At 48.2% G+C, this 26,187-nt stretch overlaps 2 protein-coding genes across 2 annotated transcripts; both read left to right on the top strand.

Moving 5' to 3' along the window:
- The first annotated feature begins 354 nt into the window (after nucleotides 1-354).
- LOC311589650 (granzyme E-like) lies at nucleotides 355-2,169 on the top strand. The gene is made up of 4 exons (XM_084768211.1): nucleotides 355-481; nucleotides 947-1,082; nucleotides 1,287-1,547; nucleotides 1,941-2,169. The coding sequence occupies exons 1-4, from the start codon at nucleotides 378-380 to the stop codon at nucleotides 2,079-2,081; spliced, it is 642 nt and encodes a 213-aa protein (XP_084624337.1). The 5' UTR covers nucleotides 355-377; the 3' UTR covers nucleotides 2,082-2,169.
- Nucleotides 2,170-10,607: 8,438 nt separating this feature from the next.
- Nucleotides 10,608-14,076, top strand: LOC311589640 (granzyme C-like). Its single transcript, XM_084768200.1, has 5 exons — nucleotides 10,608-10,739; nucleotides 11,739-11,889; nucleotides 12,340-12,475; nucleotides 12,603-12,863; nucleotides 13,495-14,076. Exons 1-5 carry the CDS (start codon nucleotides 10,685-10,687, stop codon nucleotides 13,636-13,638), a joined length of 747 nt encoding a protein of 248 aa, XP_084624326.1. The 5' UTR covers nucleotides 10,608-10,684; the 3' UTR covers nucleotides 13,639-14,076.
- Nucleotides 14,077-26,187: the final 12,111 nt, after the last annotated feature.

The raw sequence follows: 26,187 nt of genomic DNA on the forward strand, positions 1-26,187 counted from the left end.
AGGCTTAGGGAAAAAGCTGAGAAAATGACACTCACTGACAAAGAAAGTTACAAAGAAGCTGCCCAGGATCCTCTCAGCTTCTGGCAGGATGGAGAGAAAATGTACCCCCACTGTAATTCTAAGCAGGATTGGGGGACAAGTGCTACCCTCTCCTTCTGAGAACAGCATCTGAGGTTTAAGATTCAGCAAAGGTTTTTCTACGTGTGAGGAACCCTGTCTGCCACAGTCTTGGGGACAGCAGTTCCCACCCTCTATCTTACCCTTCTCAATCTTCCCTCCTGACCTCATCTGCTGCTCCCAGACACCCCATATCCTTGCCTTTTCTTTCAGAGGAGATCATCAGGGGCCATGAGGTCAAGCCCCACTCCCGCCCCTACATGGCATTTGTTAGGTCTCTGAAAGAAGATGGGAGTAGGAGTCGTTGCGGAGGCTTCCTGGTGCAAGACAACTTTGTGCTGACAGCTGCTCACTGCAGGGGAAGGTGAGGAGATGCAGCTCGCTCACGTTATCTGAGACGCTCCCCCAGGAGCTTCTGTCCTTTACTGTGGATGCTCCCCTGGGAGCTCACTGGGAAGCAGGGTTGTGAAAAAGGAAGTCTGATAACATTAATATTTGAGGTCACAGGGTGAAAGGTCAGAGGCAACAGCACACTTGCGTTAATCAACTGCACTGGCAAACTAAAGCAGTGGTTGAGGTTGAAAGTTCAGGTTAAGAGTCGATGGAATCTTTGGAGTATTGCCTAGAAGCAAGAGGGAGCCTCCAGGAGTCTCATGATGCTGAGAGGAAGGGAGTAGTAAGTCAACACTGAGCACCCTGGGTCCTCACATCCCCTCCCTGCCTATCCTGTGTTCTCCGTGTTTCTGGAAGAGCTCCACCCTGCCCACCCACTCTGCACTGCATCCTCCCTGATTCCACATCTCTCATGTCCACTCTCCTCTCTGTGCAGCTCAATGAAAGTCACGCTGGGAGCCCACAACATCAAGGCACACGAGCAGTCTCAGCAGATCATCCGTGTGGCAAAAGCCATTCCCCACCCTGATTATAATTCTGAGAACAAGATCAATGACATCATGCTGTTAAAGGTGAGACCTGTGCCCAGTCCACCCACATTCCTCAACTCACCCCTCACCTCCCACCCCACCCCTGCTGCCTGTGTTCTTCCTGGTGCAGCTCTTCCCCTCCCCTCCTGCTCATCCTGCTTCTTCCCTCCCTTCCATCATGGCTTTTGTGTGGCCCAGGGCAGCAGGCTCCTGGCTGAGCTGGTCTTTACTCCCTCTTCCCATCAGCTGGAGAGAAAGGCCAAGAGGACTAAAGCTGTGAAGCTCCTCAAGTTGACCAGAGCCAATGCCCGGGTGAGGCCAGGGAAGAAGTGCCATGTGTCTGGCTGGGGGATAACATCCCTCGATGCTACTAAAGCATCTGACGTCCTACAAGAGGCTGAACTGAGCATCCAGGTGGACCAGCAATGCCAGAAACGCTTCCCTCACTATTCAGAGACAACACAGATATGTGTTGGAGACCCCCGAAAGATACAACTGGCTTTCAAGGTGATGTTCAAACATTTAACAGACAAAATATAGGGAGAGAGGAGCCTGTAAGATGCCTGACTGTGAGAATGGCCAGACTCTCAAGCCTCAGCTCAGAGAAGGGACAGCCTAATAGTGCCCCTGCTAGTCCCTTGCTTGGAGCTAACAGCAGTATGAGGTGGGAAACATCAGTCATCTCACATCTGTATTAATTATCCCAGAGTATCCATGAGGACTTTAGGGAAAGCCTTGCACTGTGCTATAAGAAAAAAAAAATCAGACTTCCCTGGAGCTGTGCAACTGAGGGAAGTTGGAATGCCTGTCTCACCCTTATCTGACACTTATCCTTGCCAGGAGTGAGAGCAAGAGCAGATATGGGGTTCTAAGCTTAGGTCTTCCATTCTCTGCCCACAGGGTGACTCTGGGGGACCCCTTGTGTGTGAAAACAGAGCCTACGGAGTTTGTGCTCGTGCTACCAAGAACACCACTCTAGACATCATCACTAAAATCTCCCCCTTCCTGCCATGGATACGCAGAAACATGAAGCTCCCCTAGCAGGTGTTAAACCACCTGTGATGACCAGCTTTCCTGGCCACAGACAACAACCGAATGGAGTGGGCAGTAAAGGCTGAAAACTGTTAATAAATAAACCCCTGATTGCATGTAACTGATGTTGTTTGTTATTTGAGCCAATTTATGGTTTGTGCATCTCACTGGTCCAGGCAGCCATCGCCTGTCAGTTCTAGGCTTTGCTTCCTCCTCCTTCCTCAGCCCCTCCACTCACTGGAACATCAGACTGCACATTTCCGCACTGTTATCACTCTACATGGTGGGCAGTAAGGATTGCTTTATGTTTTAACATTTGATATAGGCTCTCAGTGTATAGCTCTAAATTGCCTGGAATTTGCTATGGAAACCACCATGAACTTAAACCCACAGAGACCTTCCCCACTTTGCTCTCCTAGTGCTCAAATTAAAAGTGTGTGCTACAGCATCCCATCATGATCGTGTTTTAATTCTCAACTCCCCAAGGTTGGCTTTCTCATAACGCAGTCCTCAGGAGGCTACAGCACTGCGGCGGTGTCCTACACTCAGTCACTCATATTTGTACTTAGCCCTCCAGAAACGGTTCTTCCTGGATGTAGGAAATTCCTACTATCTCTAGGCCACCTTCATCATGCCAAGAACACTAGCCAGAGAGCCGTACAAGCAAGGCAATGGATGGAGGGAGATTTTTATCTGCGAATTTGGAGCCTATGGATGTGCCACCCTTTCAGTGTCCTATTCCAGGACCTCCTGGTATCTAGCAGGGCAGGCTACTCTCACCATCCGAACTATCTGCAGTCTAGAAGGCTGAGACATTCCTCTGAAGGCCCAGGCACCACCTCTGTACTGTTTCCCAGCCCGGAACAGAAAACACTCAACTTCTGTATCCCTTTTGGCCTGCTAGTGTTTTCCAATAGACTACCCCCAGCCCCACATTCCCCAGGCCTGGTTAAGCCAGCCTTTCACTCCTCTATCTATAAGTTCCAAGCACTGTTGACTCTCCTCTACTTCATATCCCAGGTAGACTTGTGGTGCCAATCACTTGATGCTCAGACCTCCCACCTAGGCCAATCTTCCCTGCAAAAAGTGGCTCTGCCATGCCCTCAGGTTTTTCAACATCCTTGGTCAGCCTCCCCCTGCTGGTCACATGGTGATATGGCAGTTTGTGATCCTGAGGGAGCCAAGGGATGCTAGGCTACAAGTATCTTTTGACATCATCAACTAACACTTGTAGGTCACTGGCTTTGTATCAGGTGTTCAGTAGACTCCTTCTTCACCTTCATCCTTTAATTTCACTAGACAGGTCAATGTGCCACAAATGGATCTATGTTTGGAATAAACAAAAAAAACCATGTTGTAAAATAGGATTAAATTCTGCATGTTCTAACAGTGCCATGTGCCTGGGCTTCAGAATGCACTGTGTGAAGTTGAAGCAAAGTTGTAAACCCTCCAACCCTGTGGTTTCAGCTGTACCCAGTGTGGAGCCCTCATAGAAAGAGGTGAGCAGGAGAAAGGCAAGCAGAGAGGCTCTAGTTTGCTTGATGTTCAAACCAGTGACCCTGCCACTGCAGTTGGCCTAAAAGATATTTCATGGTGACCCAGGTGACCCTGTTAAGTTCCTTACACAACAGCACTGGTGAGTTATACTTTCTTTCCTTCTCTCATACATTACACCCTGAAAACCATTTTCCTCCATCCACTTCTCCCCGAGCCCCACACACCTCCCTCAGATGCACTTCTCCCCCATTTCCTTGCTGAAAAAGGTAGGTTTCCTAGGATTATCAACTGAACACAGATTAAACAGTTAAAATGAGATTAGACACAAACCACCATACCAAGACTGGAGGAGGCTCCCAGCATGAGAAAAAAGGCCCCAGCATAGGCAAAACAGTCAGAGACTGCCCCAGCTCTCACTGTTAGGTGTCCCACAAGAACAGCAAGCTAACAGACATAACATTATGCAGAGGACCTAGTTTAGTCCCATACAGGCTCCCTGATGGTCACTTCAGTCTCTCTGAGCCCATATGAATCCTGCTTCATTGATTTAGTGGGCCTTGGTCTTCTAGGGTCTTTGCATCCTTTGTCTCCTAAAATCCTTCCTCAACCATTTCAGAGAGTTGCCCCCCCAAGTTCAGCCTAGGGTTTGGCTGTGAGTCACTGCAACTGCTCCCATCAGTTCCTGGATGACGCTCTCTGAAGGACAACTGGGAAAAGCACCCATATATAAGTTTAGCAGGCTGTCATTAGGAATCATTTCATTGGTTTCTGTTTTTATGGCCCAGTTGTGTTGGTTCTATCCTTGGTCTCAGGGATACCTGGCCTGTTTCCTGACCATCCAGGCAGTGTCAGGCATGGGATTCTGTTTTATGAAAATAAGCTTACCAGGCTTCCACTCATTGTATTATCTTACAGTTGAATTACTCATTGGTGGTTTCTCCACAATGTCTGCTCCACCTTTACCCCAGCACATCATGTAGGCAGTAAAATTGTAGGTCAAAGGTTTTGTGGCTGCTTTGGTGTCCCAGTCACACCACTGGAAGTCTTGTCTGGTTACAGACAGACAGTAAAGGCTCCATAAGCTGCAGTCCTTTGAGTCTTTGCAAATGTCACCCTCATAGCCTCCAGGGAGTTTCTAGTTCACTAGGTTTCCACATCACCCTTCAAGTGCTCCAACCAGTCGACTTCTTAGGGCTTTCTCCCTTCATTGCCCCTCCCTCACCTGATTCTTCCTCTTCACATCCCCACCCACCTCCAGGTCATGTGCAAATTCTATTCTATTTCCTCTTCCCATGGAGATCCATGATTCTTTCCTTGAGCCCCATTGTCACATAGGCTGTCTGGGTTGTGGATTGTAGCAGGATGATCCTTTACAGCTAATATCCTGTCATGTTTGTGAGTAGGTCATGTTTGTCTTTCTAGGTCTTGGTTCTCTTGGGTAGGGTTTTTTCTACTTCCATCCATTTGCCTGTAATTTCATGATGTCGTTTATTAACAGCCGAGTAACACTAACACATCTTTTTAACAGTCTTTTTATGTGGTGGGAAATCTAGTTTTTTTTTTTTAACCAGTTCTAACTATTGCAAACAAAGCTACCATAAACATAGTTGAGAAAGTTTCCTTTTGGAAGGATGGAGCACCCTTTGTGTGGTTTAGCTGGGCCTTGAGTTAGATTGATTCCTAATTTTTTGAGAAAGCACTATATTAATTTTCATACTGATTGTACAAATTTCCACTTCCATCAGCAATGGAGGAGGGTTCCCCTTTCTCCACATCCTTGTCAGCATGTGCTGTCACTTGAGTTTTTTTTTTTAATCTAAGTCATTCTGACTGGTGTAAGATGGAATCTCAATGTATTGATTTGCATATCTCAAATAGCTGAGGATGTTGAATCTTTCATTATTTTCAAATTTATTATAATTTATTCGGATTACATCCTGAATGTTATCACCTTGCTTTTATCTTCCCATTCCCACCTTCTCTCCCTCTTCTGCCCTGTTCTGTCTCCTAGACCTCCGACAGAAGGGGGCCTCCTCCCTCACCGTATGGCTACAGCATATCAGGACTCATCCAGGTAGCCTGTTTCCCCTTCCTCTTTGTGCCACCTGTAGCTCCCACCAAGCGGAAGTGGTCACATTGGGAGCACCAGAGTTCATGTCATATGCAATCATGCTTCCCCACAAGGATGGAGAATGAGATGTCAGTCGGCTAGCTCTGAACATGGAGTCTGGGTTTACTGCATGCGTTGTCCTTGGTTGGTGCAATAGTTTCTGCAGTGACCCTGTGTCCAGCTCCTCCAGCCTTGATGGTCTCCTTGTGTGGCTCCTGAACCCTCTGTGTCCTTCCATCCCCCCATTCTTCCATACACTCACAGGGTTTCCCCAGGAGTCCAGCAGTGAGTTCTGGTATCTATCCTGACTCCCTCCTCTGGATGGAGTCTCTCAGAAGACATCGATGTTGGGCTGATACTCACTTACAAGTGAGTATATACCATGCGTGTTTTTCTGGGTCAGTGTTACCTCACTCAGGTTGATCATTTCTAGTTCTGTCCATTAGTCTGCAAATTTCAAGATTTCCTTGTTTTTAATAGGTGAATAATACTTCATTGCCTAAAAGTACCACAGTTTCCTATTCCATTCTTTGGTTGAGGAACATCTAGGTGGTTTATAGATACTGGTTATTATGAATAAGGCTGCTATTAAAGTAGTTGAGCAAATGTATTATGGTGGCGCATCTTCTGAGTATATGCCCAGGAGTGGTATAGCTGGGTCTTTAGGCAGTACTATTCTCAATTTTCTGAGAAAGTGCCAGACTGAGTTCCAAAGTGGTTGTACAAGATTGCACTCTGCCCCCAGCAATGTAGGGGTGTATCCCTTTATCCACATCCTTGTCAGCATGTGCTGTCACTTGAGTTTTTGATCTAAGCCAATCTGACTGGTGTACGATGGAATCTCAGAGTTGGCTTGACTTACATTTCCCTCATTGAGCATATCTTTAATTGCTTCTCAGCTGTTCTGTATTCCCCTGTTGAGAATTCTCTTTTTAGCTCTGTACCTCATTTTTAATTGTGACATTTGGTTTGGTGGTATTTAATTTCTTGAATATATATATTTGATATTAGCCCTTTTTAGGATGTAGGGTTAGTGGAGAGCCTTTCCCAAGCTGCAGGCTGTCATTTTTGTTCTGTTGATAGTATCTTTTGCTTTACAGAAGCTTTTCAGTTTCATGAGGTCCCATTTATTAATTGCCTATCTTAGAGCCTGAGATGTTACTATTCTGTCTAGGAAGTTGTCTCCTGTGCCAATGAGTTCTAGGCTCTTTCCACTATTTCTTCTAAGTGATTTAGTGTGTCTGGTTGTATACTGAGATCTTTTATCCACATGGACTTTAGGTTTGTGCATGGTGATAAATATGGATCTATTTTCATTTTCCTACATGTAGACATCCAATTTGATGAGGGCCATTTGTTGAAGATGCTATCTTTTTTCCATTGTATGGTTTTGTCTCCTTTGTCAAAAACCAAGTTTCCATAGTATGATGGTTTTTTTTCTGGGTCTTCTACTTTTCCTTTTTTTCCCCCTTCCAATGCCCATTAGTGGAGGGGTAGTTTTACTTTCTTTGTATTTAATTTCTGAAATCCTTTGTCTATTTTGGATAATAGTCTGTGATGACTAATTTTGCTTGTGTACTTGAATGCATTTAGAAATAATGAAATAACTAAAACCTAAGTATCTGAGGGATTTACTTCATTAGTTTATTTGAATCGGAAGATGAACACTAAATATGGGCCACACATTCTAGTACTATCCTAAAAAAGAGACATGGAAAAAGGATGAGTGTACTTTTTCCACTTACCGTCACACTTTCTGGCTGTATATACACTGTTGTTGTTCCTTCCTTGGTATGAGAACCTACTTCTTCAGGATTCCATAACAGATGAGACCAGCAGCTCTGTAGGAATCCTCAGAAACTCCAGCATCAGATTGGGACAGCTGAGACTTCCAGTGCTGGGGGCTGAAACAATGGACCCTTGGCTTCCTGTCAGGAGACAGCCACTGTACAGAATTGTTATTTTCATGAGTTCCCACCTATTAATACTTGAGTCAGTTCCTTTGACTTTAGTGTTCTATTTATAAAAAACAGTGTTTTCGTTTCCCAATATCTTGGAGGATTTCCCCTGTGTTGTCTGCTCAAGTTTAGGTTTCCAGCTTTAAACTCAGGCTGTTGATCCATTTTGGAATTGTTTTTGTAGAAAGTTAAGGATAAGAACCTGATTTTGTTCCTTTCCAGGTGGATGTCCAATTTGCCTGCACATTTGTTGAAATTTTATTCTGAAAGATTTTTTTGGGGGTGTTCCTTGTCAATACCTAAGTGGACATTGTCTTGTCCCTTGATGTCCAAAATCTCTGTTTTATTTATTGATCTTTCTGTCTATTTTTTACAACAGTACTAGGCTGTCTTATCACTATGGTTGTGTAGTATAATTTAGAGTGAGATATTGTACCATTTCCAGCAGTTTTCTGATTCCTTGGGATTGTTTTGATATTTGTGGTCTTTTGTGGTCTCATGTGAACTCTTTTTATATTTTTCTATTCCTGTGAAATATGACATGGGAATTTGGATATGCACTCAATTTATTTTATATATTAATTTTGGTAGTATAAATTTGATTCACAAGGATAGTTCTGCCTATGCAGGAACAGGGTGTATTTTTCTGTCATGTATCATCTCTTCTGATTTTCTTTTGTAATATCTTGAGACATCAGAGAAAAACAAACCCGATTATCTGTCTCACATTTTGAATATAGCCAATGTGTAGCATAATGAAACCTGCACATATGAGTACATTATGATGGGAGGAAATGCAACAGCACAACCAAAAATAAGAAAACGAAGAAGAAACACAGGTGATGGGCATGCTCCATGAAAGAGTATATTAAACTAATTAGGTTTTTCTTTCTATTTCCTTTTTAAACTATTGTTTCTTCTTGAATTTCTCAAATGTGTCCAAATCCCACACATCCCATTCCTTTCTTATCTGACCTCAGTTCTTGAGAACCCCCCCACCCAGAAAGGAGAAAATGAAATGAGACAGAAATTGGAAAGAGATTTCAATATTTCCAGAAATATTATCACTATCCTGTAATATTCAGAAGTCCATTTTTAGTCACCATAAATATGGTACCTGCCAAGTTTTCAAATGGAATGCATAGAACTGCAATCTTTCAATCAAATTAAATATATATATTTTATCATAGCCCTTCATGAACTTCATGGGCTTTTATAGGTCCTTCTCAGACATTGCTACTGACACTTTACAGTCACACTGCCTTCACACCACCAGTGTTTAACAGAAGCTACATTTGTGAGCAACTACTCTTAAAAACTGAGCACACAGGACTGCATAGATGGCTTAGAAAACTGAACAACACAGGCTGGTCTTGCAGAGGCTACAGGTTTACTTTGAGCAGCCGTCTTGAGTAACTCATCACCACTAGTAACTTTAGCCTCTCTGGCCTGCAAGAGCACCTCTACTCATGGGCACACACCAAATACAGACACAAACTCATAATCAAAAGCTGAAAGTCTTGTATCTATATGTCCTCTAGATAGGGCAAAGAAACCACTCCCAGGAGATCTCCACAACATGACTGCTCAAACAAGACCTGAGCAATGACAACCAGCTGACCTTCCAAAGTGGATGGGGAAATAGGAAGTGGCCGCACCACTAGAAGATCAACTGAAATTATAAACTGCTGATAGTGGGAGAATCAGCCTCTTTAAAGAAGATCAGAAATGCAAAAAGGCCACATACCAGTACGCTATGTGATCATTCAATCCAATTAATATCAGCATTTTAGTTTATTTCAAACAAATCAAGCTTCCATTGGTATCAAAATATGAAAGGAGGAGATTAAAACATCCAGAAACATAACATAATGATGAGAAAACAGGATCAAGATAGCTCCATGGGTTTCCTGGATACACACACACACACACACACACACACACACACACACACACACACACACACACACACCAGTTCTCAGGGCAAGAGAAACCTGTTTCACCCACAGCTGACTTCACTCAGCCTCAGCATCTTCTGATCTTAGTTCAGATTCTCAGCTCCCTCCAGTCACGTTCATCCTTCTCAGGGGCTGCATCCCTGTCTCTCTCACTCCTGAGCTAGATCATCAAACCATCATTCAAGATCGTAACAAGGTCCTGTTTGTCTATAGAAAATGCTAGGCAGGGCTGTAGACAACACCACTGCATCCTCAGAGGGAAGCCAATGAGATACATGACGACACCAAATAAACCTGTAATTACACCTGCCATTTCTGATTCATTATAATACTTAACTGTATATATGGCAGTAGCATGTGATCAAAGGACACATGGAAAACAGTTGCTTTGAGATTTCTCTGTGACTTCCTAGCAGCTTCAGGAGAGTCAGAGTGAGTGGAGATTCACTTACCAGACTATTCTAACAGAGTCTTCCCCAGTATGATCTGTCCATTTGAAAGTTAGTGAGAAGATGATCTGCAGGAGTGCCTAGCCAGAAGTGGTGTGCTGTCAATTCTCACTTAGTACTATCGAACTGTGTGAATGTAATTGTAGAGCTATAACTGTCCTTAGGATTAACTGGTATTGGTATTACTTTAGAAGAAAGGAAGAGACAAAGATCAAGAGAGAGAGACTGAGGCAGAGACAGAGAGAGGGAGGCAGAGAGAGACAGAGAGAGGAAAGGAAGAAAAATTGATACAAAAGACATCTCACCAGAATGCAAAAGGGTGTAAGAGTTAGGAAATGACACCCTTTGGTCTCAGTGCAGTCACTGTGGACTTCCTGGGGTCTCAGGCCTCCTCAAGCACAGCCTCCACACCATCAACCTTCTTGGTCTTTATCCCAGCTTAGTTCATAGGATGTGGATGTGGTGACAGTGTCATTTTTACCCAAGCCAGAAAACTTCCTTAAGTGGTGTGACGCAGATCACAAGCAGAGCTGCATAGGTTTAAAAGCCTGTGAGGCCACTGAGAACACACTTGCTTCATCCCCTGGCCAGAGCTGTGTCTACTCTGCCCTCCTCCAACCTGAGCAGCCTTCTTGGGAAGATGGCACCAGTGCTGATTCTCCTGGCCTTTCTCCTGCCACTTGGAGGTCATGCAGGTGAGTGAACATCCCTGTTGTAGTGCCATCCATGACACTTCTGCTGTCCTTGTGCTCAGCAGGAGTCAGGAATTTTCCTGGCAGTGCATGTAGTAGCTTTCTGAACCTCAGGTCCCTACAGAATCCAGACTTGGAAATGAGACACTGGCTAGATCCTCAACAAGTGGGGGTGTTCTCAGAAAGCTTAGAAGGCGCTGGCTTCTCCCAGCTTTTCTTCATCATGTAGAGACTGGGTCGTTCTTAGAAAAAAACATGTTGCAGAGAGTTCAATGATAGAAAATGTACATCAATAACTTCCTTGAGCCCAGAGACAGAGAAGCTTTAATGACCAGCATGCAATGGGTAAGGCCACCAGCACAAGAATATTACCATCATTGTTAAAACCCATGCTCAGCCTGCTGAAGAGAGAGGCCCAGGGTGACAAGATGCCTGCACTGTACACTACAGGACTCTGCTGTGAAGTTGTAGTTGGTCTCTCCATTTCTTTACACAGGTCCTCTGCTCCTTCTGTAATTTCCTGCACACTACTCAAAATGCTAGGCTCTGAATCTGAACCCCACCAGCACTGCATTACTAAGTCTCTGACTAAGTAGAAGTCACTCATTAATTCACAGAAACCATTTACTGAACCACAAATAGGAGAATGTTAGAAAATTTATCTCCATAGGCTAGGTGGGGGGGGGGGTGGGCAAAGCTGGGAAATAAACAAACAAACAAAAGTTTGAAATGAACTGCCTGGATTCACTCAGCCTCTGGCATGATGGAGAGAAACTTACCCCTAATGTAACGTAAAGCAGGATTGGGGCCAAGTGCTACCCACTCCTTCCAGAGCAGGATCTGAGGCTTAAGATTCAGCAAAGGTTTTTCTATGTGCAAGGAATCCTGTCTGCAACAGTCTTGGGGAAAGCAGGTCCCACTCTCTATCTCACCCTTCCCAATCTTTCCTCCTGACCTCATCTCCTGCTCCCAGACACCCCATATCTTTGCCTTTTCTTTCAGAGGAGATCATCGGGGGCCATGAGGTCAAGCCCCACTCCCGCCCCTACATGGCATTTGTTAAGTATGTGAAAGAAGACGGGAAGATGAGTCGCTGTGGAGGCTTCCTGGTGCAAGACAACTTCGTGCTGACAGCTGCTCACTGCAGGGGAAGGTGAGGAGAAGCATCCTGCCTTTGCCCCCATCCTCTGAGACCCCCACACAGGTGCTTCTTTCCTTTACTGTGGATGCTTCCCTGAGAGCTCACTAGACAGCAGGGCTAAGAAAATGGAAGTCTAATTTTAGGAATATTTGAGGTCACAGGGTGAAATTTCAGAGCCAGCAGCACACTTGGGTTGATCAACTGCACTTTTGTAAAAAAAAAAATCAGTGGTTGAGGTGACAGTACACATTCAGAATCAGTGAAAACTAGGGAACATTACCTAGAAGCAAGAGGGAGCTTTCAGGAGTCTCTTGACACTGAGAAGGAGGGAACTGCAGGTCCCATACTGAGCAACCTCTGGGTCCTGAAGTCCCCTCAGCTAGAGCCCCACCCTGCCTACCCTCCCTGGGCTGCATCCTCTCTGACTGCACATCTCTTGTGTCCACTCTGCTCTCTGCACAGCTCAATGACAGTCACACTGGGGGCCCACAACATCATGGCACAGGAGCAGACCCAGCAGATCATCCCTGTGGCAAAATTCATTCCCCACCCTGAGTATAATCCTAAGTACTTCTTCAATGACATCATGCTCTTAAAGGTGAGACCTGTGCCCAGGGATTGCCCCTCCTGCTCGCATCCTGCTCAGTTCTCTCCTTTCCATCCTGATATTCATGGTGTCTCAGGCCAGCAGATGATAAGATGGACTCTTGTTTGTTTCCCAACAGCTGAAGAGAAAGGCCAAGACCACTACTGCTGTGAGGCTCCTCAACCTGCCCAGGCGCAATGCCCACGTGAAGCCAGGGGATGTGTGCTATGTGGCTGGTTGGGGAATGTTGGACCGAGTGGGTAAATACGCAAACACGTTACAGGAGGTTGAGCTGACAGTACAGAAGGATCAGGAGTGTGAATTGCTCTATCCAGATTATTATAAGAAAGCCAGTGAGATATGTGTGGGGGACCCAAAGATCAAACATGCTTCTTTTAAGGTAAGTTGGGTTGCCCTCCTCTCTGGGCTCAGTGGGAGGGGAAAAGGATTCTGGGACCTAGAGACCCAATGTCAAGAGACTCCTTTACCCACTGGCTGTGATCTTTTTTTCATGGAAACAAGAGGCACCAGGAACTTTCTAGGGCTTTCTGGGCTGACAAGGAGCTTCTGCTGTAGGCAGCTTGTGTATCAGGAGGTGTGTGCAACACAACATGTGACTTATCGGCTCAGGCTTTAGAAAGCTATGCTCCTGCGTGTCTCAATACCACAACCAGGTGTCTCCTCAGAGCAGACACACACTTTTGTCAATGGGCTTGTCCTCCATGCCCACATCAGGCCCACTCACCTCTTCCCACTTTCTTAAACAACAGCCTGGCGATGAGGGTCCCTCACACCTTCATGAAGAGTGGTTCACAGGCCTGGGGAAAGGGCAGAGGCAGCCTCAGGAGGGAGGTGAAGCAGTAACCATGCCCACAGTCAGGGCTGGGAAGCCAGGGTCCCCAGGCCTGCCCTCTGGCCTCCTAGAAACAGAGCATACAAGTCATGCTTCTCTGAGAGCATCCTGGCGTGAGAGGGAGGTTGGGACAAGAATGAACAACATCTCTGTCCCCTGCTCCCCTCTCACTTCCCAGGGAGACTCTGGAGGACCTCTCGTGTGTAACAAAGCAGCAGCAGGCATCGTCTCCTTTGGGAAAACAAATGGTTTAGCTCCACGGGTCTTCACCAGAGTCTCAAGTTTCCTGTCCTGGATAAAGAAAACGATGAAACGCAGCTAACTACAAGAAGCAAACTGGATCTCTTTCTGACTAGCCATGTACCCTACATCTGAGTCCAGCATTGTTCCAGGGCAGATGCCCGCAAGTGAATAAAGGAGACTTTGCTGAGTGGAAAGACTGTTTCATGTCCACTCTTAGGGACCAACTCTGTGCCTGGAAGGCCAGTGGCACACTCCTCTGACACCCTGCTGTGACAGCCCAGCTGACAGCTTCCTATTGTAGTTTGCATTCTCTATAGGGAAAGCAGAAAGTCTGCATTTGACTCAGGCATGTGCTGTTTCCCTTCAGTGTTCTGAGAATGTTATGTAATGCAAATCATCATTAATAGCTACAGGATTTCATACAATTTCACCTAAGTAGCTGATGTGTTCTCTAAAATAGGGCAATAAATGAATAAATATAATTCCTTTTGCTTCTTTGTGATATTTTCCCCCAGTACCAAGATTTGCATGTTTTATAAAGCTAACTTCCTTATCAAATGACAGCTTTAATTTTTTACGTTAATTGTATATTTTCATGCTACAACTTGACCTTATATGTATATGATGTAGCATGATTAAATCAAGCTAATTAACTTATTCATCAAGTCCAGTTTTGTAGCAAGAGCATAAATTTGTTTGATAGAAGTTTTCAAATGCACAATACATTATTATTTTTCTTTCCTTTTTAAAATTAACTTATTCAGATCACATCTCAGTTGTGCACAATGCATTATTAACTATCTGTTGTGTAGATCTGAAAAAAATTTTCATCCCCCTAATTGAAATCCTGTGCTTGTTTATTACCATCTTCTGGTTGTAATCTCTGCAGCCTCCCTTAACCACTATTTTCTCCCCTTCTACAAGTTCCACTGTTTTAGAATTTATACACAGTGAGATCATGCATTATTTTTCCCTACTATGCCTAGCTTATTTTGTTTAGGGTCATGTCAGTTTCAACTGTACATTTTAAGGGATAGAATTTTATCATCGTTTTAATGCCTGGGTAAATGAGCAGGAGAGGCGGCTCAGTGGTTTAGAGTATTTTGGTTGCTCTCGCAGAGGACTCAGGTTCAATTCCCGGTATCCACACGATGTCTCACAGCCATCCTAACTCCAACCTCCATGTAGGAGCAAGGGAAAAGAGGAGGGGGGGAGGGAGGGAGAGAGGGAGGGAGGGAGGAAGGGAGGGAGGGAGAGAGAGGGAGGGAGGGAGGGAGGGAGGGAGGGAGGGAGGGAGAGAGAGAGAGAGAGAGAGAGAGAGAGAGAGAGAGAGAGAGAGTTAGTTTATTGTTTGGATAGTGCTTTGTCTTCTATATGTGTCACACTGTCTCTGTCCTCACATTTATGGATGGACATGGGTCCATATTTAGCTGTTTTCAGTAGTAAAACATGAGAGTACAGCTGTAGAGAGTTGGCACAGAACACACTCAGACACCAAGATCTCAGCACAAAGGAGAAAAAGGGTAAAGAAAGGTGTGTGTGTGTGTGTGTGTGTGTGTGTGTGTGTGTGTGTGTGTGTACTTCTAGATCAGACAAAGGCAGCAGCAGGTATATTTTCAGAACTCATCCACTCCACCACCCAGCAGACAAGAGCCAGGGCCTGCTCACCTCAGCCCTCACATTCAGGGCCAGCTCTACTGAGCTGCCTAGGTGAGGTGCAAGGCCCATTCTCCTGAGTGCTGTAGCAGGTAAAGGGCAAGGATAGCTTTCCTGCTTTCAAGACACCAAGGCAAGCTCTCCTACCTGCCACCTGTGGCAAGGGCAAAGTGGAGAAGAGAGGCTCTATCCCCTGACAAGACAAAAGGCAGGGCCCAGATCTCCCATACCTATACCCTTGGGGCTGGTTGCTCTGCCTGCATGAGATCAGGGCCCGCTCTCCCAAGTTCTGCAGCAGGTGAGGGGCAGGGACAGCTCTCCCGTCTGCTGAAGGTGGCCAGAGACTGGGGTGGACATCTCTCCCTTGCCTATGTCACTATACAGCCAACATGTCACAGCTCTCCCACACTCACACCCTCAGGCCTGTCTCATCTGTACCCCTGTCACCAGGGTCAGCTTTACCGGGCTGCTCAGGCAAAGTGCAGGGCCTGCTCTCCTGAACGCTCCAGCTGCTGAAGGACAGGGATGGCTATCCTGTGATTCTCCTCTTTCCTGGGGAGCTGATGGCCACCAGACCACCGAGGCAAGAGGAGCAGAAGACAAGACACAGGGCCTGGAAGGCCTTAAGCATGACAGAGATCAAACACCCTGGGAACCACTTCAGGAGAGAATTCAACTTTACTCGGGGAGAAGAAAGGCTATATACCCCTTGGGGAGTGGGTGGGGGAATTCCAGGACGGACATTCATATTTGGTTGGAACCAGGTACTTTAAGGATGCTTATTTTATATTTGTGTACTCCTATCATCTGAATGGGAACAGAGCACCTAATTATCCTATAACAGGGAGGGAAGATCTAGCAGGGAGCTGTGTCAAAGGCCATATATCAAGTGTGTTTAGGGGCATCTATGTCTAAAGACACTCTCCAGATGGAGTCAGGCAGAGAGAGCTGGAGGATCTTCTAGGTAGAAGGAGTCCTGCACCTAACACTGAGCTCAGAATGGCTATCCAGACTAGGAGGACTGCAACCTCAAAGAGCAGGGTTCTTCCAACATCGCCTCCTGTTCCTTTTTTTTTTTTTCATAGAGAAGTGTCACCATGAACTTTAAGAAATTTATGGTTTATTTCAGAGGGACTTGGAGTCTGGTAAAGTCCCATGGCCTGACTTGTAGTGATTCTAGCAATGATGGGAATCTGTCACCTGAGGAACTGTATGAGGCAAGGGGCAAGCACCAAAATAAAACACAACACAATTAGAAGGCTAATAAGGGGCATGAGCTAGGAAAACAAGAGGTTCTGAAACTACATAATTGCACAGTGAGTTAAAACCTCCATAGTGAGTATGTACAAAGGGTTTTGAGGGCATTAACATTGATTTAAAAAACATTTGATACATTTACATAAAAGTTACATGCCTTCCCCGAGATCATGTAAGTCCCCATGATCAGCAGTTATTAAGTTTAGTGTTCTTTTGCTCTGTAGCGTAACTCAGGCAAGAGAGCTCATCTATCATTGGAGAAAATCAGGGAGAAACTACAGGACATCTGTAGATGTCATCGTCTGCTCGAGGTTGATTCAGAAGTCTCCAGTCAAGTGTTTCTGGACGGTGGCAGCTGTTGTGGTCCAGGCAGATCCAAGGGGGATGGCAGGTCCAGGGAGGGACAGTTTGATTGACAGCACACCAGTGGTCCATTGGTTTAGGTCTAGGAGAAAGTTAGAGGTGTACGGTGGACATTTGATTGAAAAGGGGAATGTCTGGCAAGGTAAAACTGGTGAAAATGTTGGTGGCCCTGCGGTACAGAAGGGTGGTACTAATCAATACTGCAGGCAGCAGAGGTCTATTGCTAGATGTGCAGAGAAACGGGTGTCAGGATGGGTACTGAAGGAAGTCAGCAATGTGTTGAATGTTATCATTCTCCACTGGCATTATGCTCAAAGAATGTGTGGGCACTGCAGAAAGCAGGGGCAGGCGTTAGAGGAATCTCAGTCCTGGTCCAGCATCCTTTACCATTTTCCCAGCTGTTTAAAATACTGGAGGAATTAAAGGTCATGTTAATTACGTGACCTGTATAAAAGATTCTCTGTATGTCTTGGTCTTTTTGAAAGTGACTGCATGAGTTATGGAAGCATTAGAAATCAAGTCCTTGAGGTTAATCTTGCTTTCATGAAGGGATTACATCAGTTTGGCGATTGTTGACTAGTAGGACTGTAAGACCCCCGACACGGCGGTCTTAACGCGGAGACCCCCACCAAGAACCAACGAGACCAAGGCTTCGGCTGCAACAAGCAAGAGGCTTTATTATTAAGGGGACGGGTACCCGGGCGTTTCAGTCTCCCAAGAGGCTGGCGCGCCGGGCGAGTCTTTAGGGGGTCCTTTATAGGGAGTTTGGCGGGAAGCTCGGTTACAGAAGCGAAAAAGCATAGTTACAGGGCTCTGATTGGTAAATTTAAATGAGGCGAGGTTATAGTCCGGTCATTAGGTGGGCTCTGGGAGCAGGGGAGTTTACCCGTTCTCTGGGCCAGGTGGCCATCCATAAATATCTTGTTTGACATGGAGCGAGGTTATGGCCCGGCCATCGGATGGGAACAGGGGAGTTTGTCCACTCCCTGGGCCAGATGGCCGACCATAAATATTTTGTTTGACAAGGACAAGCACGCTTTTATCTTTCTCCTCTGAGCTCCAGGCCTTATCTTACCTCGGGAACCCATTATTTTAGTCTTGCCTTGCAAGATAACGTTACTGCTGCTATGCTTGCTATGCCGGGTGCACAGGGGAGGGGGTCTTACATTCCCCCCTCTTGTTGTAAATTGAATGAAATCTTTCATTCAATGACCTCTGGTTGTGTCTGTTGGAGCTGTTGGTATTGTCGGGTTAGAACCAAGGCCTGTACAACTGATAGGTGGCCTTGGTTTCGGATGAATTGCATCAGTCTGTTAAGAACGCAGGGCCCAAAAAGTAGGAGCAGAACAATAATTAACAAAGGGCCTGTTATGGTAGATATTAAAGTGGTGAACCAAGGAGCCTTATTAAACCAGTTTTCATACCACGTTCGTCCTGATTCGAATTGTAACTGTCGCTGTTTTAGTCTTTCTCGCAGCTTGGACATACTATCTCTAACTACCCCTGTATGGTCAGCGTAAAAACAACATTTTTCCTTGAGGGCTGCACAGAGTCCACCTTCTTTCAGGAATAAAATGTCTAACCCTCTACGATTTTGGAGTACTACCTCAGAAAGGGAGGTTAGGGACTGTTCTAATGCACTAATAGATTTTTTTAATGCTTGAAGATCTGCGTTCATGGCCTGTTGTAGCTGCTGAAAATGAGCAACCTGAGTGAGAGCAGTGGTCCCGGTTCCGATCCCTGCCGCAACTCCCCCGACTGTTAATCCTCCCAGTAGCAGTGCCAGAGTGATGGATACTGGCTCTCGGGGGTAACGATTAATCCCCTCAAAATAGCGGTATAGGTCGGAGGGGTCATGGTATGTGATCTTGGGGAAGAGCTGGACTAATACACAGAAGTCCGAAGACATTTTAAGGACGGATGTTGTGACACATGGGGTTAACCCAGTGTTACAGGCCCAGTAGGTTCCATTTGGGCCAGTGAGGTACCTGGTTTCCGAAATTTTCAGGGTGCTGGTCAAAGTGGTGTTGCACAGGGATTTATGGGACGAGGGGACGGTCCCTAAGCAAGTTCCCTTGCCGGATATTTCAGACAGCGTGAGGCGGTGAGGGGTATTGGAGAGACACCTATTGTCTGGGGTGGAGGAGTTGGTAATGCTGGTCGTAAGGGCAACTCCCTCATAGTAAGGGGGTTGGGAGGTGAGACACATCCAACATTCCTTAGTCTTTTCCGGGGAAGTATAGTTTAGGGCCTGGTATGTCCCCGTTACCAAGTCCAGGAGCTGGTTTTTCGTGTTAGGATGTGAATCTAGGGCAGAGGGGGTGCTAGGATTTACCGAAAATGACGTCGTCGGTGGAGCGGGTGGGGGTAGCACCTGGGGTCTAGGCTGGGCTTGAGGTGGCTCGGCCAGGACAGGGTTAGGGCCTATTGCCATGGTGGGAGCGGTGGTCAGGGTTAACTTGACCTTGAAAATTAGCCCATGGTCTTTGTTTGATTTATACAATCGCAACCCCCAAGTGTTCCCCTTAAGCCATCGGCGATCCTGCTTTCCTTTTTCTGTAAACTTGATGACTATGGGGTTGCAGTACTTTTTCTTGCAGGGCCCCTCTGGGCTATTGAAGGGGGCGCATTTAGTCTGGAGGTATTTATACTCATTTCTTTCTCCTTCTCCTGGCCTGTCATAGCTACTGTTTCTCTTTACCGTGATCAGGTCCCAACTGGAAGAGGGGTTCCAGGAAGCCTCGCCCGTGGTTTCACAGCCCCATGCGGCACAAAAGAAATCAGGGGCCCCCCCACATTGGCGCTTGAACTGCCGAGATTGGCCTTGTCCTGGGCAAACATAGAACTGAATGGACCGAAGATTAGCCCGGTAGAACTGTCCGGAGCACCCGAGAGTGCTTCCTATCCCATTTGGCACGCATAGTCTTTCAGCCGGGGGATTAGAGAGGTCAGTGTGGTCGGGAAGGTCCCATGTTAGTGACCCGGCTGCCAACTTACAGAGGTCTGGCGTCAGGTCCGGCCACCAAGTCCATGGAGGATGTAGTGCGGTGACCGACCAGACGGTGTCTCCCTCTTCATTGGTTACCTCCCAGGTTTGTTGTACTGGAGTGTGAGGGCTGGCAGACGGGGCCCAGGGGAGGGATAGTAGGAGAAAAGTAAGGGTCATGGGGCGGATCAGGTTCGGGAAAGTCTTATCTTTAGGGGATTGTCGGTTCGATGGGCCTTCCATGTTGTCTTGTCTGGGTCTGTCTCCCTGGCTGCCTTGACGTGGGCTGCGTGGATCCAGGTGGCAATTCCGTCTACCTTGAGAGCCGTCGGGGTAGTCAGGAGAACAGCGTAAGGTCCTTTCCAGCGGGGTTCAAGGTTCTTGGTCCGGTGGCGTCGGACCCAGACGTAGTCTCCGACCTGGAATGGGTGAGGGGCCAGGGGTTTGTCAAGCTGGTCTTTATAAGCACGGGCTAGGGGCTTCCATACCTCATTTTGCACCTCTTGGAGGGCTCTTAGGTGTGCCTGGAGGGAAGGCCTGGTAGCGAAGGAGCCGATATCTGGGTCAAGGAAGTGAACAATAGGAACATGTGAACCATAGACAATCTTAAAGGGAGTAAGTCTATGTGGGCCAGGGGTGTTCCTAACCCTGTATAGGGCCAGGGGTAGCAGGGCCACCCAGTCCTTAGTGCCAGCTGCAAGCGTTAATTTAGTCAAAGTCTCCTTAATAGATCTATTCATGCGCTCTACCTGTCCTGAACTCTGGGGTCTATAAGAACAATGTAATTTCCAATTAATCCCCAGTAGTTTGGCCACCTGCTGGCTTACCTGGGAGACGAAGGCTGGTCCGTTGTCGGACCCAATTACCTGTGGCATCCCGTAGCGAGGGAAAATATCATCTAAAAGCTTCTTGGAAACCACCTTGGCCGTCTCATGTTTGGTGGGGAAGGCTTCAGTCCATCCTGAAAAAGTATCTACGAAGACCAGCAGGTACCGGTATCCGTATATACCTGGTTTGATCTCCGTGAAGTCAATTTCCCAATGGGTCCCTGGCCGGTGTCCTCGGACCCTAGTTCCTGACAAATTTAAGGACTTGTTGGTATTGACCAGCGTGCAGGGCCGGCAATTGTCAATGGCTCTCTGGAGGGCCTCCTTTTTTCCCAATAGGTAAAAGTCCGTTTCTTCTTTTTCAAGGAGGGTCTTCATCTTCTGGGCGCTTAAATGAGTGAGCTTGTGGAAGTAGTCAATCAAATAGTCAGTTTCTTTTGAGGGGACGACTACCTTGTCCTGGTATCGCCAATGGTCAGGGCCTTCAGGAAGCGCGCCCATCTTTTGAAGTCTTTGTATGTCGTCGTCGGTGAATTTCCAATTCCGGTCCTGCTGTCTTGGCGCTCCGGTGTCTCCTTGTAAGGAGAGCGCCTCGAGAGTGTCGAGGGGTCTTGTAGCGGCTTGGCGGGCTGTCTCGTCAGCCAGCCGATTACCTCGAGCCTCAGGAGAGTCCCCTTTCTGGTGGCCCGGGCAATGGATGATGCTGAGCTGCTGGGGTAAAAAGAGGGCCTTCAGGAGGGCCAGGATTTCAGTCTTATTTTTAATTTCTTTACCTTCTGAGGTGAGGAGTCCTCGGCGCCGATAAATTTCTCCATGTACGTGGGCTGTGGCGAAGGCATACCGGCTGTCTGTATAGACTGTTAGCCTCTTTCCTTTTGCCAGTTCCAGGGCCTTGGTCAGGGCGATCAGTTCAGCACGCTGGGCGGAGGTCCCTGGGGGCAGAGGGCTGGCCCATATTACCTGGTCGGTGGTGGTGATAGCCGCTCCGGCCCGTCGTGTCCCGTTATCCAGGAAGCTGCTCCCATCCGTATACCAAACGAAGTCTGGGTGAGGGAGGGGCTGGTCAGTGAGGTCAGGGCGGGTTCCGTGGATTTCCGCCAGGACTTGCTGACAGTCATGATCCTCGGGCCCGTCTGGGAGAGGGAGCAGCGTGGCAGGGTTGAGATTGGTTATTGGCCCAAAGGTGACTCTGTCCGAGTCTAAAAGCATGGCCTGGTAATGTGTAACCCGGGCGTTGGAGAGTCATCTGTCTGGGGGCTGCCGGACCAGGGATTCCATGGCATGGGGCGCTAAGATAGTAATTGGCTGTCCCATGGTGAGTTTATTAGAGTCTTTAAGGAGTAAGGCGGCTGTAGCAACCATCCGTAGGCAAGGGGGCCAGCCTGCTGCCACGGAGTCCAGTTTCTTAGAGAGGTAGGCTATAGGCCTTTTCCAGGGCCCCAGTCTCTGAATTAGAATTCCCTTGGCGTAGCCTTGCTTCTCGTCAATGAACAACTTAAAGGGCTTGGTTAAATCGGGCAGCCCCAGTGCGGGGGCTGAAATTAAGGCAGTCTTAATAGCCTCGAAGGCCTGTTGATGGGTGGGCCCCCAGACAAACATCGTTCCTGGCTTGGTGAGGGGGTACAGGGGAGCTGCCAGTTCCGCGAACCCAGGGATCCAGAGGCGGCAAAAGCCCGCTGTTCCTAAAAATTCTCTGAGCTGACGGGGGGACCGCGGTGGCGGGATTTGGAGGACAGTTTGTTTTCTAGCCGGAGTGAGCCACCTCTGTCCATCCTTGATGGAGTAACCTAGGTAGGTTACTTCAGTCTGGCAAATTTGTGCCTTTTTGAAAGAGGCTCGATACCTCAGCCGTCCTAGGACTTGTAGGAGGGCGTGGGTTCCCCGTCGGCAGCTCTCCTTAGAGGGGGCTGTCAGGAGGAGATCGTCCACATATTGGAGCAATATGAGGTCTGGGTATCGTACCCTGAAGTCGGCCAAATCACGGTGTAAGGCCTCATCGAACAGGGTGGGACTATTTTTAAATCCCTGTGGCAGCCGTGTCCATGTTAGTTGCCCCGAAATCCCCAAGTCGGGGTCCTTCCATTCGAATGCAAAGAGAGGCTGGCTGGAGGGATGCAGTCTTAGGCAGAAGAAAGCATCCTTTAAGTCCAGCACAGTGTACCAGACATGGTCTGGGGATAGCCCCGTCAATAGGTTGTAAGGGTTGGGGACAGTAGGATGTATGTCTTTAACCCGTTTGTTGACTTCTCTTAAGTCTTGGACCGGCCGATAATCCCCCGTTCCGGGCTTTTTAACAGGAAGCAAGGGGGTGTTCCAGGGAGACTGACAAGGAGTCAGTATGCCTTGGTCCAGGAGTCTCCGAATATGAGGCCGTATTCCCAGGTAGGCTGCCTGTGACATAGGGTACTGCCGGATAGAGACTGGGGTGGCAGAAGCCTTAAGGTGTACTAATATGGGGGGCTGTTGGTGAGCTAGGCCCATTCCCCCAGTTTCGGCCCATGATGATGGATACAGGGCTTGCCAGTCTGGGCTAGGGGTATCGCTCCCAGGGGGGTCAGTCTCATACAATCTGTATTCATCCTCTAAATTTAATACCAAAGTCTGAATAGGCCGCCCTTGTGGTCCTGTCACACGAGTGTGCCCTTCTTCGAAGTGAATTTGGGCCTTGAGTTTGGTTAATAAGTCTCTTCCCAGGAGGGGATATGGGCAGTCCGGGACGTGAAGAAAGGAATGTGAGACCTTACCGGTGGCAAGATGTACTTTTCTCTCGGTGGTCCAGCGGTAAGGCTTCCCGCCAGTCGCTCCTTGCACCCAGGCAGTCTTTGTTGTCAGGGGCCCCGGTGCGGTGGTAAGGACGGAGTGCTGAGCTCCCGTATCCACCAAGAAGGTGACGGGTTGCCCCCCCACATTTAGAGTTAGCCGGGGTTCAGGGGGAGGCTCCTGACCCTGACTTTTTCAGTCTTCCAGGTTGAGGAGAGCCGCGGAGGGGGGGGTTTTACGGGGCCCTTTGGGACGCCTGGGACAGTCCCGTACCCAGTGACCTCTCTCCTTACAATAGGCACATTGGTCCTTATCCACAGGGGTTTTTCTCCGTCCTCCCTGGCCCTGACTATCCTGGCGTCCTGAAACTACGGTGGCCAAAAGTCTACTCATTTCTCTATGTCTCTTTTTATCTCTAGCATTTTTCCTCTCTTCCGCTTCTTTTTTCAATCTCTCTTCCCTTTCTTCAGACTCTTTCCTAAGCCTTTCTTCTCTCTCTTCCGGCGTCTCTCTCTTATTATAAACTTTCTCTGCCTCCTTTAAAAGATCCTGAACTGTACTCTCTTTAAGTTCCTCCAATTTCTCCAATTTGCGTCTGATATCTGGGGCAGACTGCCAGATAAAAGCCATGGCCAGGGTGGTGGCCAGGAGGGGGTCCTCCGGATCATATGGAGTATAGACCCTATAAGCTTCTTTTAGACGCTCAAGGAAAGCTGACGGCGTCTCATCTGCTTTTTGAGTAACCATCTTAACCTGGGCCAAATTGGTGGGCCGCCTGGCGGCTTTTTGGAGACCCGCTATAAGCAGCTGACGATAAAGGCGTAGGTGGGCCCTACCTTCCTCAGTATTGAAGTCCCAGTCGGGTCGTTCCAAGGGGAAGGCACTGGCTATCTCATTTGGCAGCTGGGTAGGCCGCCCATTAGCTCCTGGGACGCTCTTGCGTGCCTCCAGAAGGACGCGCTGCTTTTTCTCAGAGGTAAGGAGCGTCTGTAGAAGCTGTTGACAATCATCCCAAGTGGGTTGATGGGTGACTAGAATGGACTCAATAAGGGAGGTTAGCCGGGAGGGGTCCTTAGAAAAAGAAGGGTTATTATTTTTCCAGTTATAAAGATCTGAGGCGGAAAACGGCCAATATTGTACCTGGCCACCCATGCCAGCCCGAAGGGGGAAGGCCTGAGAGGTCTGGGGTGGAACCTCGCGCCGGCTGCGTAGTCGGCCGGCCATTGGTGAGGCCTCGGTTGCTGCGGTGGGAGCAATATCGTCAGGGTGAGGCATGGGTCCGGAGCGCTCAGGCGGCGGCGGCGCAAGATCTTCAGGTGGCCCCGGCAAGGGAGGAGCCGAGGGAGCCTGAAGTCCGGCCGGTGAGGCTGGGCCTGGGGCCCGATAAGGGGGTGGTTCTTCAGTCAGGAGATCCAGGAGGGGTCCCTCATCCGGTGGCAAGACCTTGGGGGGGGCGCGTACAATGGCGGGGTAGAGACCTGCCCCAGCGGGGGCCGCTGGAGTCTGGGCCGGCGGCTGCGTCAAAGCGGAATGGGGAGCGGCCCCAGGGGAAGCCGCTGGAGTCTGGGCCGGCGGCTGCGTCAAAGCGGAATGGGGAGCGGCCCCAGGGGAAGCCGCTGGAGTCTGGGCCGGCGGCTGCGTCAAAGCGGAATGGGGAGCGGCCCCAGGGGAAGCCGCTGGAGTCTGGGCCGGCGGCTGTTCTAAGGTGGGCGTGATAAGAGAGGTGGGGATAGTAGGGGGCTGAATGAGGAAAGGTCTGACCCATGGAGGAGGGTCACGAACGAGAGATTCCCAAGTCATTATGTAGGGGACCTGGTCCGGATGACCGTGTGGTCCAGGGTCTATAATTTTGGACTTGATCTGTAGAATGAGAGAAAGGTTAAAAGTGCCATCTTGTGGCCACCCGGTATAAAGCGTAGGCCATTCAGCGGAACAAAGAGTTTCCCATCTGCCCTTGCGAACTTCTACTGACAAATTGTGCGCTATGGCACGGACCTCTTTGAAGTGCTGCAAAGTAAGGGTTAGTGGGGTGACAAGAGTCTGACCCATGGTGCCGAAAATATAGAACGAAACACAACAGAGAAACACTACACACAGAAGACCAGACACAGCCTGCGCGGGACGCTTGCGCCAAAGCGAAAATAAAGCGGCGGTTGCAGGCGGCGGCTCGGCCGCCGCAGGGGATCCGTACCCCCCGCCTTCCAGATGAGGCGAATAGCCTCTCAGATGGGCCGGAGCCCCAAATAACCCTGGAGGAGACAGGGTTCTAGTACAGAATTCCACAGGGACGTCTCCCCGGGCCACAAGGGGGGAGTACAAGCTCGTCAGCTTCCCCCGCCCTTGCCAGATTCAGAGAGTTTGCGCAAACACCGAGACACGTAACGATTAACAACGATCAACAACGACAAAGCCGGCCGGCGCAAAGACAAAGGCTTACCTCCCGAATTTGGGTCGATGGTCCCCAGGCGGGGGTCTCGATCTCGGTGGAACCTCCAAATGTAAGACCCCCGACACGGCGGTCTTAACGCGGAGACCCCCACCAAGAACCAACGAGACCAAGGCTTCGGCTGCAACAAGCAAGAGGCTTTATTATTAAGGGGACGGGTACCCGGGCGTTTCAGTCTCCCAAGAGGCTGGCGCGCCGGGCGAGTCTTTAGGGGGTCCTTTATAGGGAGTTTGGCGGGAAGCTCGGTTACAGAAGCGAAAAAGCATAGTTACAGGGCTCTGATTGGTAAATTTAAATGAGGCGAGGTTATAGTCCGGTCATTAGGTGGGCTCT

Source organism: Acomys minous, assembly GCF_964271855.1.
Source record: "Acomys minous genome assembly, chromosome: 18".
In the NCBI taxonomy this organism is placed as follows: Eukaryota; Metazoa; Chordata; class Mammalia; order Rodentia; family Muridae; genus Acomys; species Acomys minous.